The sequence below is a fragment of the Crocodylus siamensis genome, chromosome 13 (assembly GCF_052110815.1).
Source record: "Crocodylus siamensis isolate JL-2025a chromosome 13, ASM5211081v1, whole genome shotgun sequence".
Classification (NCBI taxonomy): Eukaryota; Metazoa; Chordata; order Crocodylia; family Crocodylidae; genus Crocodylus; species Crocodylus siamensis.
Genome location: NC_143407.1, coordinates 31,422,564 through 31,442,313, shown reverse-complemented (window position 1 = coordinate 31,442,313; position 19,750 = coordinate 31,422,564). Strand labels below are relative to the sequence as shown.

General features: G+C 41.0%; 1 protein-coding gene and 2 long non-coding RNA genes across 4 annotated transcripts in view; 2 read left to right on the top strand and 1 right to left on the bottom strand.

The window, feature by feature from the left end:
* The first annotated feature begins 4,380 nt into the window (after positions 1-4,380).
* LOC149854182 (uncharacterized) lies at positions 4,381-8,599 on the top strand. The gene is made up of 3 exons (XR_016439013.1): positions 4,381-4,448; positions 6,324-6,755; positions 8,465-8,599. It is a non-coding gene; the product is annotated as an uncharacterized LOC149854182 (long non-coding RNA).
* LOC149854181 (uncharacterized) lies at positions 6,972-10,379 on the bottom strand. Its single transcript, XR_016439014.1, has 3 exons — positions 10,241-10,379; positions 8,522-8,598; positions 6,972-7,275 (listed from the first exon to the last, which is right to left on the bottom strand). It is a non-coding gene; the product is annotated as an uncharacterized LOC149854181 (long non-coding RNA).
* A 167-nt stretch (positions 10,380-10,546) lies between these two features.
* Positions 10,547-19,750, top strand: part of NLK (nemo like kinase) — a 113,508-nt gene continuing 104,304 nt past the window's right edge. For both annotated transcript variants that reach the window (XM_090025928.1, XM_090025927.1), the window contains exon 1: positions 10,547-11,656. In XM_090025928.1, the coding sequence (XP_089882054.1) occupies positions 11,199-11,656 (458 nt within the window). In that variant the 5' untranslated portion in view covers positions 10,547-11,198. The remainder of the gene's footprint in view (positions 11,657-19,750) is intronic.

The following is a 19,750-nucleotide window of genomic DNA, read 5'->3' as shown; positions in this document are numbered from 1 at the left end:
TATGAAATTGTGCATGTAAGAAGAAACTTTAGCTCAGGCATGCTTAGGGCTCCTTTTTGTCCTATCTGTTGATACAACACCAGGAAGCTCAGGGTTTTTATTTAAGATCTGAAGGCATTTTTTGTTATCTGCTGCCATTCTTTTGTGGCACACAAGTGATGGGAACACATGGCCTAGATATACTGCCAAGATTAGACTGCTGGGTCACGGTGACAGTATGAGATAGTATTGGTTTAGAAGAAGTGCTTGCAAAGAAAGGCATCTACCATGCATACAGAAATCCCTGGCTTGTTTAATGATATGTCTTGTCATTTCTGCCTAATGGGCCTTGTTACGTGTGCCTAATGGTTACATTAAAATGTGCAAGCACAGCTCCTTACCATTATTATGTCAAGAATAATTTAATTACCACAAATGATGCATCTGGGTATGCATAAAAGTAGTTGTTGATTTAAATGTTTTTCCCCACTCTCCCTTTTAAAGAACAGGCCATATTTATTTGCTGAACCTGCCTGAAGGCCACTCTCTTTGTCAGTCAAATGCATTTCAGAATTAAGGTATCCAGGTTGTAGCCGTATTGGTCTAGAAGAAAAGGCAATCAGGACTCGTAGTAGAGTTGATATCTTTTATTAGACCACCAAGCTTTTTGCAAATTAAAGAAATATTTGTGCAAAAATCTTGTTGGTCTAATAAAAGATATCAACTCTACTATGAGTCCTGATTTACTTTTCAGAATGAAGGTGACACAAGGAAACTCCAGAGGTGCTATGTTGGGTGAGGTTCTGTGCTGTGAATCAGTGTGTGTGCTGGGTGGGGAGAAAGGGGAGGTTATATGCAAGAAGGTCTCCTCTTACCATATCTAAAGTAGATACAGATGGCCTAATTTTGCTCTCATTTCTCCTGACATAAAGAAAGAGCAGCTCTACTGAAGTAAGTCATCCAAGCTTGGTGTAAACAAAGTCAGAATTAAACCTCAGGTATTTTTTCCTCTACCAATTCAGAGTGAAAATTACCAGTAGAACAATAACAGGAAATGAAACCTATTACATATTTTAAATCCCTCATCATTCAAATGTTTATGGGCAAAAGTAATATTACTTACACCAGTAGCACCATTGACTTGAATAAGACTATTCCTGCATGTAGGTTTATTTATACTTAAGTATTGCAGGACTGGACTCTAGCTTGCATTATCTTTCATTTCTATTTATTATGTTCTCACTCCTATGTCATCCTCTGCTACTTTTTCCATTTTGTTTTTTTCTTTTCTAATACATTGCTTAGTTCCCTTTATTTGGTTTTATATGGAAAGAAAGAAAGCTTCTCAGGGGGAAAAATCCATAACTGAGACCATTGTTAGAAGGAGATGCTATTAGCAAGATGCTTAAGTCAGTATTTTAAAAGAAAGCTTTTCCCTCATTAAACAGCTCATTCTAATTAAAACAGTTTGTTTGGTTTAAGGTGTTTCCCAGCAAGGGTTACCACCCAAACATTATACATCAAAATGAAAGTTGATAAAGACTAAACGGAAGCTGACTAGTCTATTTTAATTTTCCAGGCATAATGGTAATAAAGCTAACTAACATGGATAGTAAAAAGCATATATGATATGTAAAATGATTCTGTTTTAATTATGTAAGTTGTTATTATTAATAGATAAAGAAACATGCTTTTATCAAAACCTGAAGCCAGATGCCTGGCTGGTAACTAGGCACTGATTTCAACAGATGACAGCAATTTATATAACTTACGATGTGACAAAGTCTACTTCTAATAATTAAAATTAAGAGGATGTTTCCAATATGCTGGTGTAAATCCAAAGTAGCTATAAAAGTCTACTACATAACTGTATTCATACAACTTGGCGCAAGTCAGGCTTAAAGATACGAGCCTTACATTAGCTAGGACAAATCTGCTCTGGGGTAATAAACCATCGTACTTCACCAGTTTTATGCAAGTAACTTTGGAAGCAAGGCTAACGCAGCAGCGAATCAAGCCACACACATTATTTCCTATTACTCCCTATACAGCTAGCCCCCACTATACATTTGTATCTTGAGTATGTGTGTCAAAAAAGAAATTTAGTAAGATTGGCAGGGTCAATGGGAATAATCACCACTGTGTTGTGCATTAGCTTGGTGAAAATAGCCTATTTTTAAGCTGTTCTCTCAATATTGCCCTGCTCTAATGGATAGGTAGGCCTCCTGCAAAGAATCTGAATTTGAAAATTACTGTTTATTTTTTAAATGTTTCCATACTGCGTTGTTCCTTTTGAAACTGGCTGTGTGTATGATACATTACAACAGTTGCAGGACCTTGACATGGCAAGGGTTACAGATTTATTTGAGCTATTATGCTAGGCAGGATTATTTGTTGCATAAAAAAGCACTAATATACCATTTGAATTTAGAGAAAAATAAAGCAATAATCACAACTGGCCTGATTTTCTGTATTATCATTATACATAAAACATCTAAAACAGTGCTCGGTGCTTTACAGACATACAAGACTGATGTCTGTTCTGCAGAGCTTACAGGGATAGCCATACTGTGGCTTCCAGGGTGTTAAAATGCGGATCCTAAAGGAAAGGCAGTCAAATAAAGTCATTTTCTATTTTCATCAGATCTTGCTCATTATTTATTGTAACAAGTCATTTAAGAACACACTGTTATTTGAACTGGGGTGCTGTGCTCAGTTACTGACTCCAAGACAGTGATTCTCAACTTTTTTAGACTCAAGATCCCCTTGGAAAATTCCAGCTCTAGTTTTCACTTGTTTTTTTGACTACAGGAAAATAATAGAGCAATTCTCCTGTTGCAGAGAATGCAGAAAAACCACAGAAGATCAGAATGTTTTTAACATTTTGGATTCCTGTTTGAAATCTCTGGGTTTACCTTGTAGATCATGCTGGCACACCATGTGTCACACTTGAAAAGATTTGGTTGAGAATCACTGCTCTAAAGTACTCAGATTTTGAAAATTGTATATATTGCAGCTCTTAGCTGTCAAGAGTTTGGTTTGTGACTTAAGGATTAGGAAGTCTGACTGGTCCAAGAGCCTGTTTTTCTTATGCCCTATGACTTATCCAACCATTTAAACCTCTGCAATATAGGGATAAAATGCACCCATTCTGGTCCAGTATCTTTAGGCACTCGCATTGTACAGGTGCAATCAACTACAAAGACAGAGACAGGACAAGAACTACTCAGGACTGCTAGCTGTGATACTGCAAACATGTGTAAATGGTGAGCTATTAACCTGTCCAATCAAGCTTTGTTACTTTCGTGTAACCTCAATGACCTCAGTGACTTCAAAACATAAATTTGGTGTTTGGACTCCCTATTAAAAGAAATTAAACCTTTGAAAATGGCACTTCAGGAACGCTACTGCAGCACCAAATCAACGTTTCCAACTCTGATGCATCCCACAGGGCAAAAAGAGATTCCATAGAATCTTACTGCGTTTCAGCTCTGTGTTTGCCCAACTTGGAAATGCAGAGAAGAAATGTGTTGCAAAAATGAGAGACAAAGCTGCCACATACCAGATATATATTCTGGGGGGTTGGGGGATAGAAGACAAGCTATTTGGTTTAGGTGTGTTTCCCCATACTAACATATACACCTTATTTACAACTAAATACAAGATTTGTTTTTCTCAAGTAGTTTATTCATTAAAAAAAAAAAATCGTCCGCCTTCTACAGAAGATAACATGTGGCTGGGCTATTTTAAGAAGGCAAGCAGCTTCTTCTCACAGGTCCCCCATTCAGTCTTTGGAGAGAGTGTCAATTTTCTTGCCACTTCAACATCTTGCTGGCATGACATTAGCTTCAGAGGGAGTTCGTTTGCTGTCCAAACATAAAAATGGAGTGAAAGCAGATGCCAGGAATGGGATGAAAGGAAAAGTTGGTGACAAAGAGCAGTGGGGAGGCATTTTGGTGTGAAGAAACATAGAGCCCAGAGAATTGCATAATTCTGTCATGTTCCCCATAAAGAACATAAGGAAGAAACTAGTGGCTTGCAGCAAAGAGAGGCAAAAAGTGAGAAGGGATCAGATGGGATGCGGAATAAATCATCAAATAACCTTGTCAGATCTTCTATATCACTACAGCTCCACTAACTTGGGATTTCTTATGTGATTAAAAGTTATGTCCATGCTTAAGTACTTCGTTAAACTGAACTGGGGACTTGGCAATCCCACAATTACCTACTGTCTCATACCTGAACGTTTCCTTTTGACTTGCACAGCAGAATCCTGTGTTTTTGCGGCTAACAGCCTGGGCTGTCTATTCCCATTGATAAGCATGATGATATGCAACTTGCTATATGTGCACGGCTCAGTAAGCTCTCGTGTGGGCAGATCCCTGCACTCCACCCAGAGCCCTTCTGACGTCAGTACGTCTTCATTACTAGCTCCAAAACAATAGCACAAAATTTCCTTCTCAAGCTGGGTAAGTTGTAGGAGAATACTCTTCTATTTTTCCACTCTATTTCATTAACGGAGGAGCTGATTTGTTTCTAATTTTATACAAAGAAAAGATTTCTGAGAGGCAACTGCAGAAAAATTGTTCTTCAAGATCTTTGAATATGAATGAACTGAGATATCTTAATCCTGTACATATTTTTATTCTTTGAATGTCTATTAAATACGCTTGCTGTCTTTTGTATGTTAGGAATCATGCATCTAATTAGAGCATGATATTTATTTGAATAGCCAAAAATCTAATTAACATATATTAACATAACAGTGAATTTATGACATCTTAATGGCACCAGTAGAATTTATGAATAAAATATAACCAGGCTATTTACATTTCTGTTTTGTTGCTATCTGTAGAGTTGTGTATTGGGGTATGTGTGGGCTTAAAGACACCCACGTGTTAAATTATCAATAGCCCAACTCAGAATATCCCTTTTGTACACATTCTTGTCTTTAACCTACAAATGTCCTATTATATTTTGTTCTTGTGATATGTTACATTACCTTTTGCACTGACGGGTCAAAAGAAAGGATATGCGCCTACTTGCTAAAGGGTATACATGATTTTGTGCTCAGCCATGAAGTCGTAAGAGAGGCCCTCCAATACTCAAATGTCTGTTCTCAAATCTAGTTCCTGCTGCGCATGAAAACACTATGCTCAGAACTAGCCTGAACATTTTAAACAGTACAATGCAATACCACCACTTGGATAGGATTTAAAAATCTTAAAGGAAGGTAATTTTGACTGAATTTTTGAAGAATCTCAAGGAGCTTCAAGGGACTTTTTCCACCATTTGTCACTGTGCAAAGTCAGTGCAAAATGCTGCTAACAGGATCACACCCAAGCAAAGTGAGGGGTGAATTCAAGAGAGTGACAAATCAGTTCCACGGGACTCAATAATGTTGATTCAATATACTATGTTTTCGTAGGGTAACCAGATTGTATTCTCTGCAACCTTTCTAGGTACCATGCAGTTTTTGGTGGGCTCAAGCCAATATGTCTGACAGAAGCAAAGAAAGAATACTAGCATTCACAGTGTTGGATACACAATCAGCAGACTTGCTACCACTTTATAGCACCCTTAGTTTGAACAAAATAGTAACAGACAGATGCATGTCCCCATGAATAACCGGCTTTACCAGTAAGAGATTAGAATTGATCTGTCATGTTTCATCGACAACAGCCTACAATCACACATTTCCATGCATCACTGGGAATGACAAATTAGTTGCAATCAACTTGGGCAGTATCTAGTGCTGTGTCTTTACCTGCAGCTTCCCAATTACCGAGGGTCAAATTTTGGCAATCTGATTCTGTGGGCAGCTCTGTTGACAGGAGTAGGGGTTTTCATACAATTATGTGTTTCTCTATGGGAGTCAATGTGGCATCATCTAATCTTGAATGGCTGGAACCTTAAAGGTAAGAGAAATGCAGTGAGGCACATGCAACAGTTATGGAGATTTAATTCTGCATACCTCACATTAACTAGGGCTTGGTCATGCATACAGTAGTACCCTTTTGGGTCCAGAATGAGGTAAGTGAAAATATTAGAAGCTATCAGCATTTTGTTTATTTTGCCTCTGTTTTCTATTCCTTTAAAGTGATTTAGCAGAAGAAAAGTTTTATATATTTCACTGACAATCAATCAAAATATTTCTGCCTATTAAAACAAAACAAAACCCCCAAAACAGACTGTTTAAATGGAGTCCTGCAAGGGCTGTCAATCACTGACACAGAATTAATCAATTCCTCTTCAAAGGCTCTGGCTTTTTACACGCATGGCAGCAGTACTCTCTTTTTGGATAATTCTTTATGCTACAACCTCCTTTGATGTTTTTCTTGCAGCTTTCACAACAAAAATGACCATCAAATCAAGAGTGCAACCATGTACATGCATGGGGGGAGCACTGAAGAGAGGCGGTGGGGAGAATGACGACAAGGAAATCTTGGCCCATTCCTTGCAGATCTTGCAAGGTTCTACTGTACAGCAGGGCAGAGTTTGGGGATCCACAGAAGCAACTGGTAAACCTCATGTGGCAGCACGATTTACTTGCTAGGGAGATTCCTTCCAAGCTGACATTTGCCAGGATTGTACATGGACACCTGAGACCAATGCCCCTTCAAAACCATCTTCAATCAGCCATCCGCCTGATTGACGATGATGAGCAAGAACTGGCTTTCAGCTGGAGTAAGGACATAGCAGACACTCTACCACACAGAGCAATAGACAACACTTCAGTAGTGCTTTTTATCCATCAAAGTCAGAAGCACACAAAGGTAGGTACCAGTAAATATCTTTATTTCCAATCTACAGAAATGGATACTGTGAAAGTGTGGTTGGTAGCATTTTGCCAACATCAGAACTAGATTTGGGACTGGAATTCAGCTCCATCTCCAGTGTTCATATCTTACCTCATGGAGCACATGCCTGATTGAGAAAAAGCACATCTAGGAATGGGTAGTTTCTGGATATCACAGAAACTGTGTTCTCTGTCACACTCCACAGTTCTAGCACATTCATTAACATTCTTTCTTCTGTTAGATGACACATGTATTGCCTTTCTAAATTTCCTCATTAATGCAAAATTTCCTCGCATTGTTGGTCAGACTGTTTTAGCATATGTAAACATTAGCCTTTTTGCCCAACAATATAGAAGTCTCGTTGCAAAAATATTTCCATCGGTGTCTCAACATGGACATAATATGAAGTTGAGTCCAATAAGACCTTCCCATGCTCCAAGCTGGCATTCCCATCATTTTCTCATGCTCTTACACATAAAAGCAAGATACTGTACCACTGGTTATGAAGAAAACAAACATTAAAAATAATTCCTAATGCTTTCATATCTGTTGATTTTTATAGTAAACTCAAATAGCATGATTCAGAATTCCAACATCAAACTCAGCTGGTAAGACACACACTAGCTATTAACACAGTCTTTTCTTTTTTTTTGATGCAATTGGGATAACTTTTCAAAAGAAGTCACCAATTTTGAATATGCAGCTAAAAGATACCTCACTATTTTAAATGGGATCTAAAGTCTTTGCAGAATTGGGTCAATCATAAATAAGAATGGGGTAGAAGTACAAAAAGTTAGAACCCGGGCTGAAATATTTAAAAAAAGCAACAGCAGTCAAAAATACTACTGCATAGAAATACATCTTGCATGTGGCAAGTCTGAGAAAACATGGTTATATCCTATACTTAGTATTTCACACTTCCCCTCCTCTTTTTGTTTTATTCAGCTGGTATGTCTTATCATTAGGTAAGGCTAAGTTCGTACAACTACTTGTGTGCATGAGTAAATAAGAATGGAAGCATTCCCATCCATTTAAATGGGAATAAACACACACCTTTGCAGCTATGCATCTAATTGGACCAGGGCTCAACTAACTCTATGAGGGACAAATGTTTTAAGATATTTACATGTTGCTGGGGTGTTAGTTGTAGTCGTGTTGGTCTAAGGGCATAGGCAGGCAAGGTTCTTTGGGGAAATGTGCTATCTTTTATTAGACCAACTGAGTAGCTGGGACTACTCAGTTGGTCTAATAAAAGATATTACACTCAAAGCTAGATGTAAGGAGTTCTGGCTAGTTGAAACTACTTAGTTGGTCTAATAAAAGATGTCACATCTACCCAAAGAACCTTGAGTGCCTTAAGATAAGTAGGCGCCAAAATTCCACTGAAATCAAATGGACAATTAGATACCCAAGTATCTTTAAAAATATGGCCCCACATTATTTAAGGGAGGGATATTGCCAATGGTAAGCTGGGAAATGGAAATAACGATGGTGATCTCTTCTGTAGCCCACTTTGAGGTCAACTGATGAAAAGTATTATGAGCGAGACAGGTGTATATTTGATGCTTAACATGAAAAATACATATCACTGAAGACCTTTATGCCAGAGAACAGCTAAAAAAAATCAAAGTTCCCACTTACTAAACTGTTTAACCTCAAAACATTTTTGCTGTTCTCATATACAGAGCAAAACACAGACAGCACACTTTTGAGATGCCGTACATGCACCACTGGAAACTTACAATGGAAATCTGCAAAGAGGTGCAATCCTGGATCTCGGTGAGGATGAGGAAGACAGCCCTCAGCTTGCTACCAGGGCCTTAAAAAGAGTGAGATAAATAAAGAATCAATGCAAATGTCAGATGGTGTTTCCCTCAGGTTTATTTGGCAACTTGTATGCTTCTGAAAAAGTGCTAACAGCTGCTCTGAGTGTTACTGATAAGGAGGAGCAGAACAGATCAGATCTCTTCATGAGCTTCTACCTGAAAGGATCATTCCTAAGAGGCAAGCTTTGCCAGTGGGGATGGCTAAACCTTTCTACACAGAGCTTTCAGACATACTACTAACTTCATAAGCCAGGGCTGTTAACAGGCTGTTGTAACAATAAGACCACCACAAAAATTTCAGGGTACGCTGGAATGTTTTTGCTGCCCTTCATTGACAGCAAGATAATTTAGGATTTACCTCCTTAAATGTAGTTCAGCAGCAGAAGCAAGAAAAATTAGTTTAGTCTCACCCTCCTTCTCCTCCACGTGCTCCTGCCAAGCCAGGACTCCTTACATCTAGCTTTGGGAGGGTTTATGGCCTATTCTGCAAATACACTGATGCAAATCTCCCCTTGCTGCGAGCCCACTGATTCTGGGATGCATGTGACCAGTTTTGGCACAAGCCCTGACTCCAGTGAGACCACTGCCAGCCAGCAGATGACACCAGTTTGTTTTCAGGGTTAAAACAGAGATCCCATGCAGAGATGTTATCTTAGGCATATGAAAAGTGCGTGCCAGAGTATTGTTCAGGAATACTGAAACTGAAAAAACTGAAAACTGAATATTGTTGAGGACTATTCAGAGTATTGCCTGTGAGTGAAAGTGAACCGGTACTGAAACATCACTTGTGTTTGTGTACTCTTCATTGATTACACCAAAGAAGATGAGGGTCAAACTGGCCTTTTCCCTCCCTTTCAGCTGCTCACGCACATTTCAAAAGTGTTTGTATTAGAGAGGGACCGAAGGGGATTCAATGGCACGCTGCCCATTCTTCATCTCAGGGCTGATCTGTGTTCACCAAACTCACACCTGTATTTTGCCCTGTCAGTGCTTCTATTGCTAGGTAATGGTATTGTTTTGCTCCACGCAAGTGGCGGCTGTTTCTAAAGCATGATTCTCGGGGGCAAAGGCATACGTCTATTCAGATCCTCCTTGGCAGCTTGGTGACAGGTCTGAGGAAGGGGGCAAGGCTGGAGTTCGGCTCCCATCTGCCATTTAGAAATAATTCTCATTTTGGAGGGTGGCTCCTGGCCACGCGACGACGCCATCAGGAGTTGGTGGAACAATTTGCAAAAACGACATGCTGGCGGTCGTTTTGCTGGACACAGGGTCAGCCAGCAGCTGAGGAAAATGGCAGCTTGCCGGAAATACTTCGCCGAATCCTTCGCCTGAATATAAAGGTCCATGTCCCCACTCTCATTGGGCCAAACTGGTGCAGCCGTGAGGGTCCAGACATGAGGAGGGAAATCTTTTCATTAGACCAGGTGTCCAGCCAACTGTCAAATACCAGGTCCCTTCCCCTCCCCCAAGGACTCTGCCCTTCCCACCCTGTCTCAACCCGGGCTCGCCCCCCCTGCCCCGCCCCCGCTCCTCTCGGATTGGCTCCTGGCCGTGCCCCTCATGCCGGCGCCGACGCTCATTGGTCCGCTCACGGGAACCTCGCCTTCAGCCACACTTTTTTTTTTTTTTTTTTACCCTGCCGTCATTGGCTCCCTATTGGGAGCGGCTCCCCCATTGGGTGGGAGGAAAGCGCGCTGCGATTGGCCGGGCGGAGGCCGCGAGGCGGGCCCGCCCGAGGTGAGGGTTGTGTGAGGTGAGGGAATCTCGCGGGGTCTCGCCGAGCGCTGGGCGCGGGGAGGGCTGCGCTGATTGGGCGGCGAGGTCACAGGAGGCGGGACGAGCCTCCGCGGCACCGGCCGGCGGCGCTGGGGCCGGGGCTGTGATTGGATGGGGGCGGCTCTCGCGGAACCGGGCGGGCCGGGTCCCATTGGCTGCGGGCGGGGGGAGGGGGGCGGCCGGCTGCGCGCGACGGCCGCTGGCTGCTGGCGGTGCTGCGCTCCGCTCCGCGCGGCTCCGGCGGCAGGTGAGTGGCGGCGCCCTGTCAGCACCGGGCCCGGCCCCTCGGTCCCCCCCGCCCGGCTCTGGGGGGCCCGGAAAAGTTCCCAGGAGCGGCTCGTGGCTGCCCGGGGAGGGATGTAGGAGGCCCGCGGGCCGGGGGCATGTGGGCATGGCAGGGGTAGCCGCGCCGGGGCTGTGGAGCGGTGCCCGGGGGGCCACCGCGCACCCTCCTCGCGGGGGGCGCGGGGTCTGACCCTCCTCCGCCTCTCGACACGCCGCCGCCGCCGCAGGATGGAGTGCTAGTCGCCCGCCACGGCAGGAACCTCGGGGGGAAAGGGGGGGATCCCGCCCTGCCCGTCCCCGTCCCGTCCGCCGGTTCGGCTCCATGAAGACGTGAAGCCCGTTGAGCTCGATGCGCTTCGAGGCGGGCCGCCTAGGATGACGCCTGACTCGTGCTAAAGAGTAGCAAACTTCGTGGGGGTTTCGGTCCTTTTTTTTTTTTTTTTCCGGCCTGGCCCAATGACCGCTTGACCCAGTCGCTAATCCAGCCCGAGGGCGGGTTTTTTTTTGGGTGGTTGTTTTTGTTTTTTTTTGAATGTCGCTCTGTGGCACGACGGCCAACGCAAAAATGATGGCGGCTTACAATGGCGGTACGTCTGCGGCAGCAGCGGGTCACCACCACCACCATCACCACCACCTTCCTCACCTCCCTCCTCCTCACCTCCATCACCACCACCACCCTCAGCATCACTTGCATCCCGGCTCCGCTGCCGCGGTACATCCCGTACAGCAGCACGCCTCTTCGGCGGCTGCGGCAGCGGCGGCTGCGGCGGCGGCTGCGGCAATGTTAAATCCAGGGCAACAGCAGCCATATTTCCCATCACCGGCACCGGGTCAGGCCCCTGGACCGGCTGCAGCGGCCCCAGCTCAGGTACAAGCTGCAGCAGCTGCTGCAGTTAAAGCGCACCATCATCAGCACTCACAACATCCACAGCAGCAACTGGATATCGAACCGGACCGACCTATCGGATATGGAGCCTTTGGTGTTGTCTGGTGAGTATGGAGAATCAGCTGAACTCGTTTTTTCCTGTCATTGTTTAACGAGTCGTCATTCATGCTTATTTTTGTCATTCGGGCCAGAAGACCAGAAAGCTGCTTGCTTGCAGATTGCTTTTGATGATTCATATCTATTGTGGAAAGTTGGCTTCACTTGCGTGAGTGGACAGAACAGGGTTTATTGTGAAGCGGCAACCTTTCACAGATAGGCCGCACTGTAAACCAAGTTGAGTTTTGGATGATACCATTATTTTGAAGCAGATGCAACTTGTTTATACGCCTTGTATAAATATTGTACAGCAAGAAGGGAATGGCATTTGGTTTACTTATAGATGAGCTCTGCACGCACTTAGGATAACACTTAGTAGAGCGCACATTTAGACATAGGCAGTACATAGAAAACGTGCAAATTGGTGTCGTAATGTTAGTCAGCTGTCAACATCTTGGTCCTGGAGACTGCATTTGCCCTGCAGTAGCATATTACTTACCACCCAGTTTCACTGTCTTCCTGTATTTCTGCACGCTCTTTCTTCTTTCTCAACCCCTAGCCACTTAGGTCTGGGGCTCTTATCTGTCACACCTATCCTCCTCTTAAAATAATTTGTGACCAACCTGAAAGAACTTTTTTAGTTACTACTTTCCAGGATCATGAAGGAAAAGGTCCCCTCCCCCATCCCTTTTTTACAATACTTTGTTTCTGAGAACAGGAAATTTACCATAAGGCTTATGGTGCATTAGAAACACAAAGTATGTATGGGTTTTGTTTTTTGGAACCAGGCATATTGCAGCACACTTCCTGTTCACAAATATGAAGTCAGAAGCATGAAACTAGTTTTACCCCACAAAACTTTTAGCTGTATTTATTCAAGATAGGTTTTAGTGGTATTTAAGAAATGTTGTCTTTGCTCCATCCCATAATTTCATTTTGCTGAAATAGATGTAGTCTGCTTTTTAAAGCTGTGATTCTCCTGGTAGATCAGTACATGCTGCAACTCTGAAGGGTTTTACAGCAGAAGCCTTCCAAGACCAAGATTGTGCTTTCCTTAAGACTGAGAACTGATAAAGTATCAGACAAATGTGTTTGTTGCAAAATATAGTTTTAATATAAAATACAAAATGTGTGGCTCAAAGTATGTCAGGCATAAGGGAGTAGGTTAACGTTTTAGTTGAATTGCATCTTATTTTTACAGTCTTGTACCATAAATTAATTAAACACTAATTGCTCAATGCCAGAAAAGTGATTTACGTTTTGTGAAGGGTCTGCATTGCTGTACCTGGGTTAAAGTGCTCTTGCAACTATACAGCATAACCTAATTTAAGCATGAGATGATAAAAACTAGAGAGCAGTCCTTCATACAGATAAAATAGAAGGAAAGAGAAATATTTTTTTGTATATCTGGCTATTGTGTGTGTTTTTCTTGCCTAGAGTTATTGCAGTCTCTGTTAATTTAGGCTGGTCGGTAAAATCGGATCCCATTATCTTTATCATCTGGTGCAAACATCTTGTTAAATACACATTTCCCTTGGTCTCTGTTTTCCCTTCTCTGTTTGAAAACAAAATTACACAAGAAGATCTGCTTGCATTATTTTTAATTATGTAAATATTTTATTTTGACACATGAAGATAGAGAGTCTAAATAGTAAAGTATATCAGCATTAACAAATGATCAAAAGAAAGGGGAAATAAATCCTGTTATAGAAATAGGAATAATATATAACTATACAGTTGACAGACTGCAGGTAGAATGGGGGCCAAATTTTTCACTGATATTAAATGGGACCCTGATTCTGCAGTTGGATCCAGGCAGATGGAGGGGTGCCTCCTACCTACAATTGTAGGATTGGGGCTATGGCATTCATTTTAAAGAAAATCTGAAGTTTTCAATTCAGCAATGGTTAAGATCACTATGGGAGCACAAAGATCAAGGCTGACCCTGGTATTGCAATTTCTATATTCCTGTAGACTGGAAAAATACATACGTATTTGCAAAACCTCATACCAAGTCCTTAGTTTGTTCAGTGGCTTCTGTTAGGCTTGTGGCATTGGATGGTGTTAACTCTTACAAGTGAAATGCATCCTGGCTTTAAGAGTGATTATTCTTGGGCCTAAGTTTGTTTTACATAGGAGAAAATCTGTTTGGTGCAAATGGAACCCAATGCCTCTAAATCCAAAATTACTTGAGGTTCTAGCTGCATAATGAATCTCTTCTCTTACAAACTGCCTATCCATATCTCATCCTGAACACATTGTAGTCTTAATTAATGGTTCAAAAAGGTAATGCATGTAATTTTGAAGGAAATTGGTCTTATTTCTGCATATAGATGAACCATTTGAAGAAGTAATGCTTCTCCTTTACATTCAAATGTATTGCAGAATAGTTGGTCTGCTAGAATTTGATTTATCCTTCTCCTTAGTTTAGCTGGTGAAATAAGTTATCAATAATGGACAGTTTTGTAAAGGTATTGAATTTCCTATTAGTCTGCTGGTAAAGGTTTTGACTTGACACTAGGATTAGTGTTTGTTGTTAACAGCTGCCTGTTTAGGTTTTATTTACAGCTAAAGATTTCAGTGTATTTGGGTGGTGCCTTGACATGGTTTGGTGTAGGCAGTATGCTGCTCTGGTTCTCCCCTCATGAACAGCCAAAGCATCATGCTTCAACATTTTCATATTAACTCATTGTATTACTGCGTTGTTGTTTGTGCACACAAAGTATATCATCCCTATTTATCTGCACACCATTACAGCATAATAGGATTATCTTCGACAAATGTCATCTCTCTTACTACCTGTTGATTTTAATTTAATTATTATTTTTTTAAACCAGTTTGACTTGGTTGGTTAAGCATTAAGGCATCTCTAAAGGGCTAACAGCAATAAATAAACTGCTTTAGTTTTTAAGGTCTGGCATATTTTAGCAATGAATTAACAGGTACATGTAGTTAGTTAACCAGACTAATACCTTGAAAACATGGGGAAAGTGGAAGATGGTTGTTGGGGCAGAAAAAGTTTAAAAGTACCTTACCCTGGGGCACCAAAAATTTGCTTAACCACGGTCTTTGAGGGCAGGGAGCCAAGAGTCCAAGGGCTGCACCTAATATGCTGAAAACAGTAGTTTGCATACGTCCTTGTTTTTAAAGGGTCACTGTCAACCCAGACATAAAGTTGTTAAGCATGTAACATTGTAAATCTATCACTAGTGAAGGGTCTGCCTTATACTTTTAAAATCCTAAATCTGTCTTTTGGAAGATACGTACATCCCTAGGTCGTGCAGGTGTGTGAGGAGCTGTCCTCACTCCTTGTTGTGCTGGGGAGACATGCTGCTGCCACCTGGTGGGATTCCATTTCCAAGAGAGCAAGTGTGCACCTGCTGTGGCTCGGGGGCTTGGCACTAGGGAAGAGACAAGTTGAGTAGGTGAGGCTTCCTTGGGAGGAGCAAAGAGGAGCTCCTGCTACTTCTTGGGAGGATTCCACTCTATTTATGCCAAAGAAGAGGATGTTGCCTGGGAGCCCCTTATGGAGGTGGATGAAGAGTTAACTACTTATGCCTCTGGGGGAAATTGGAGCTGCTTTTGCTGTCAAGGAGGCTTTGCCATGGCAGGTGAAGGCATAAAATTAATTGAAGCATTTCCTGGTAGTCAGGAAACACTACAGATATTCTATGGCTCCATTAATATATGAAGCTGTCCTCATTACCTTTTTTGTGGAGGATCTCCATCCCCTCTTAGTAGGATAAGAAACTAGTTTGTTAAGTACAGATTTGTTGGGGAACATTTAAAAGTGATTTTGATGTGAATGACTGTATGTGTGGGGTGCGACTGTGTATAGCCCGTTTTAGAAAAGGTGGAAGCATTCGTCATGTCTTTTCAAAGCTGGTGCTGTCTCAGGATGCTGCATCAGAGAAATTAAAATTTGAAGGTGATGCACATTATAATAGATCCTGCAAATGTCCCAAAATGGGAGAAAAAAAAATTATGTTCCTTCTACTAGCAGAATTGTTTAAGAGAACTAACACATTATGTTTCATGTTGTAGATAGTAGCACACTGTTCCAAGGGGTCTGGCTGTTCATACATGGGATATCAGGTGTATGGAAACTATAGTTTGTGCAGTTTTGGAGCTGTATCAGAGTTAATGGTAGCTAGGAGTTATGGTTGATGGGTAGCTTGAACTTAGAGGGCTGAAAGGGCAACAGCAAATGCTAAATAACTAATGAAAAAATTATCATACATAATTGATATTTAAGTGGATAAAATATTGCATGGATATTAAATGTTCGAGCAGTAAAGAGGTTTCTAGAATCAAGTGGTGATATTTTATTGTAGAAGACCTTTATATATTGAACAAGAATATAGTACAGCATTTTGGAAGAAGTATGCTGGATCATATCTGTTGGAACAGACAATTCAGGCTCCAACTTCAGAGTCATATAAACAAGTGCAGGAGCATCTTCTCTTTTGTGCCCAGATGATGCCGGAACCAGGATGTTGCTTTGCATTGCTGTTATAGCTCGTATTTACTAAATTACTTCTATGCTTTTTAATGCAAAGTGTGGACGTTGAGCATATAATTTGATTAGATGTTTGTTTAAGTGAAAGCTTTTAAGAGGAGTTGGTGCTACTTGCAGAAGTGTTTCATAATGTGGAGTCATATGATGTAAAAGTTGTGTTCTCTCCTGTTTGTATCTCACTTGTTGGAACCAGGGAGACATTAGTGTGTTTTTTGTTTTTGTCTGGATAGCTTACGTTGTGATCCATAGTTACCAATATCTTCAACAATTTAAAAAAAAAAATTGTGTTGACTGGCATCTTGGGAGGTAGTTGTTTTACTTTTCTTTAAATTCCTTAATTTGCAGCTTTGCAGTAATGTTGAATTAGTTTTAAGTTTTCCTTGTAATTTTTAATGTGAATGAGGCTGCCTAATAGGTAGCTTGAACTCCAAGCAGGAAGTAATGATGAGGAAATGACCGTTTGACTGTATTTAGGAGAATATCCACAAGAGGCTGTGGAAGTAGTATTCCAGGCTGATAACGTTATTTATAGAGAAGACCATTGTGAAACACCCAACTCAAGCAAGTGCAAAATCATCCCAGAGAGGCTGTTGGAAAAAGCAGTAATATGACAGACAGGTCCATGCCAAATCAAGAGTATAACTTTTTTTGTGGAAAAAAATATCCAAAATTTGCTGTAAATCTGCTGTGTATTCTAATGCAGTATAATTCTCAATGCTGATCTGCAGGCCTATAAATAGGGAAAATGGGGCGTGGGGTGGGAAGGGAGAATAAAATATACGAGGCCAAATGCTGAGTTTCAGTGTGTCAGGAAAACTTAATTAGCGTTTAAAAATGGGTGTTATGTTCAGTATTATTGGTGTTTGTCTTTTTTAAGACATCTGTGAAGTTGCATAAGTTTTTTTTTGTTTTTTTTTGAAAAGTCTATCTAGACTTTTCTGATGGAAAAGATAACTGTAGTTATTACCATGGTTTCTCACTATATCATAATCTGCTTAGAAGACCTAGAAATCTAGTGCGTGAGGCTGGTGTTAATAGCAAAGTACAATATCGTGTCTTGAATCTTCTGTGTTGTGTGGTATCCGTGCTCATCCCCCGCCCCCCCCGTGTAAACCACTAATTGTTCATTCTTCTAGGCAGTAACTCGCTTGTGACAGTAGACTGTTTTGAATGGATTTGAAGACATGGGATGGAACCATTTTTACACTTGAGTCTTCCAAAGAAAATTTTCTAATACAACATTCCTTTTTTGCATTATACTGTAGTGGGGTCTTCTTTTGTCTGGGGCATCTGATGCAGATAAGCAGTGATTTCCTAAGATGCCATGTCAGTTTGATCCCATTGTTGCTTGGAGGAAACCATAAGGGTGCCTGAGGCAAAAGAGGCAGTGCTGACAATGAGCACACGACAGCAGTGTGTATATTGAACCAACACTGACCATCACACTAAGAATAAGCAGATGAACATCTTTACATGGTGGGTGTGGTGTTGTTAAAGGAAGCATTCCTTTCAGTAACTCCAGTTGTGATTATTATATGTTTTTTTTAATGAATTAGTAGTTGTTGTAAAGAAATATTGCATGGCAGTCACTTTTATTGAAATCCTAATATTGGATAAATTAAAATTTTCATGCATCAAAATTTTACTTTGTGAATGTTGTGGAAGGAAATATGATAGGAACAAGCTTACCTAGGACTGCTGAATAAATCATAGATATGTAATAGTTTCTAAACAGTTTACTTTTCAAATGGTGCTGTCCAGGTATCCAATATGGATATAGAGTCTTATTAAATCCAGCTAAAGCTGTGAAGAAATTATTTGTCAGATATTTGTTTTTTCTAAGTAATGGCATAAAGTGCTTTATCGTTGTATTGCAAGATGATAAAAAGAACTAAGAGATTGTCAATAATCCTTTGGTTAAGGTTGGGTGAGAATCGTTTCAGCAGATCAGTTTGTAGTGAATTTATGCACAGGTCAGCATTTCATGACTAACTTCATATCCCGTTTTGTTCTATTACAACATTTGCCTGTCTTGATATTGTTTGTATCCATATGTAATCGCATGTTGGCAATACAGAGAGAGCGTGATGGAATCCAATATTTGTTCTTTCGGCTCAGCTCTGCAAATGTTATAGCTGAACAGCTTGTAACTGGATTGAGACTCAAAATTGGGTTTTCACAAGTCATTTATATTTCAGATGAGACTCTTTTTTTCTGTAACTAGTTCATTTTTAGCTCTTAACTTATGTTTTCCTTTAGTTTTAAGGCAGTGCATACAAAAATAGTTTCACTTAAAGTGTCCATTTCAGTAACAAAAACCCCTGAATATGTGCAGATCAAGGAAGGATTCTGTACAGCAAACCGTCATAATCCAGTTGTGCAGTAAATGAAGCAGAGTGACAAGCATGTGCTGCACATGGCTGCAGGATGTCATCAGCCTGTATGGTGGATTTCTTGAAAGCGCCATTGAATTAAGACTGAAAAGAGAGCAAGAAGCAGTTTGTTCTGGGACCAAGGACTGGGATTTGCTGTAGGAGGAAACCACTGGGGGTGTGTATAATGTTTGGGGGTAGTAGCTTGTAACTTTGTATCTGGGCCTTATTTAGTTTCAGTCTACTTTTATAGGGTTTTGGTTTTGCTTTTTAAAGGAGCTCTATTTTGCATCTGAAATAATAAGTATGAGAGATATCTTGAGGTTTTTTTTATGAAAGTCACCTTGTGTGGAGTGGTTTTTAAGCAATGCTTTTGTATTTAAAATTAATATATTTCTAAACTTTGAATAGCTAGAAGCTATTGATAGAAAGTGCTTTGACCTAAGAATTACCATTTTTTTAAATGTGTACCTTGGAGGGAAATCTCTGTTTACTAAGCTGTTCTACAAAACACATGTGTGAGGTTTAACTTCTATGCTGAAGTAATTTGTTTGTTCCAAGTTTGGGGATCCTGCTTTTGAAGTCCTGCTTGATTCTCGGATGGTGGAAGAAGATGCTGAAAAGTAACTGGCCTGTTCGTTTCTGAGTTGTAGACAAGGTACTGCTTCTAGTTTTTTGCGGTGGTGGCATTACCAGCATGCATCTTGTTCTCTTATTACTCAGAAATGTTGCAATATAGTAGTGTCGGATGGCAGGCCAACTTTATTGAGAGAGTTTTTGGTTATTTTTCCCATTTATCTCCTTTCCATAACAAGCAGGAATAAATACCTGTTGTAGTTGGACTGTGGACTCATGGAATCATGTACAATTATACAAAAACAAGGGGATAGAAGTGACTGTGACAACTATAGAGGTACCTACCTCCCCGTTCAACATTGTTGGAAAATTGTCACTTACATCATGCTTCCTAGGTTGCAATCTCTCGGTGAAAGAACCTATCCTCAGAGTCGATGTGGTTTTTGCTCAGGACGCTTCACCAGTGAGTGATATGATATTTTTGTTCAAGCAACAGCACGAGAAGCACAGAAAAAAATGAATACCGCTGTACATAGCCTTCATCGATCTGACTAAGGCCTTCTGTACAGTCAACACACAGGGCTTTTTACTGTTCTGAAGAAACTGGGTTGTCCCCCCTCAAACTGCTGAACATC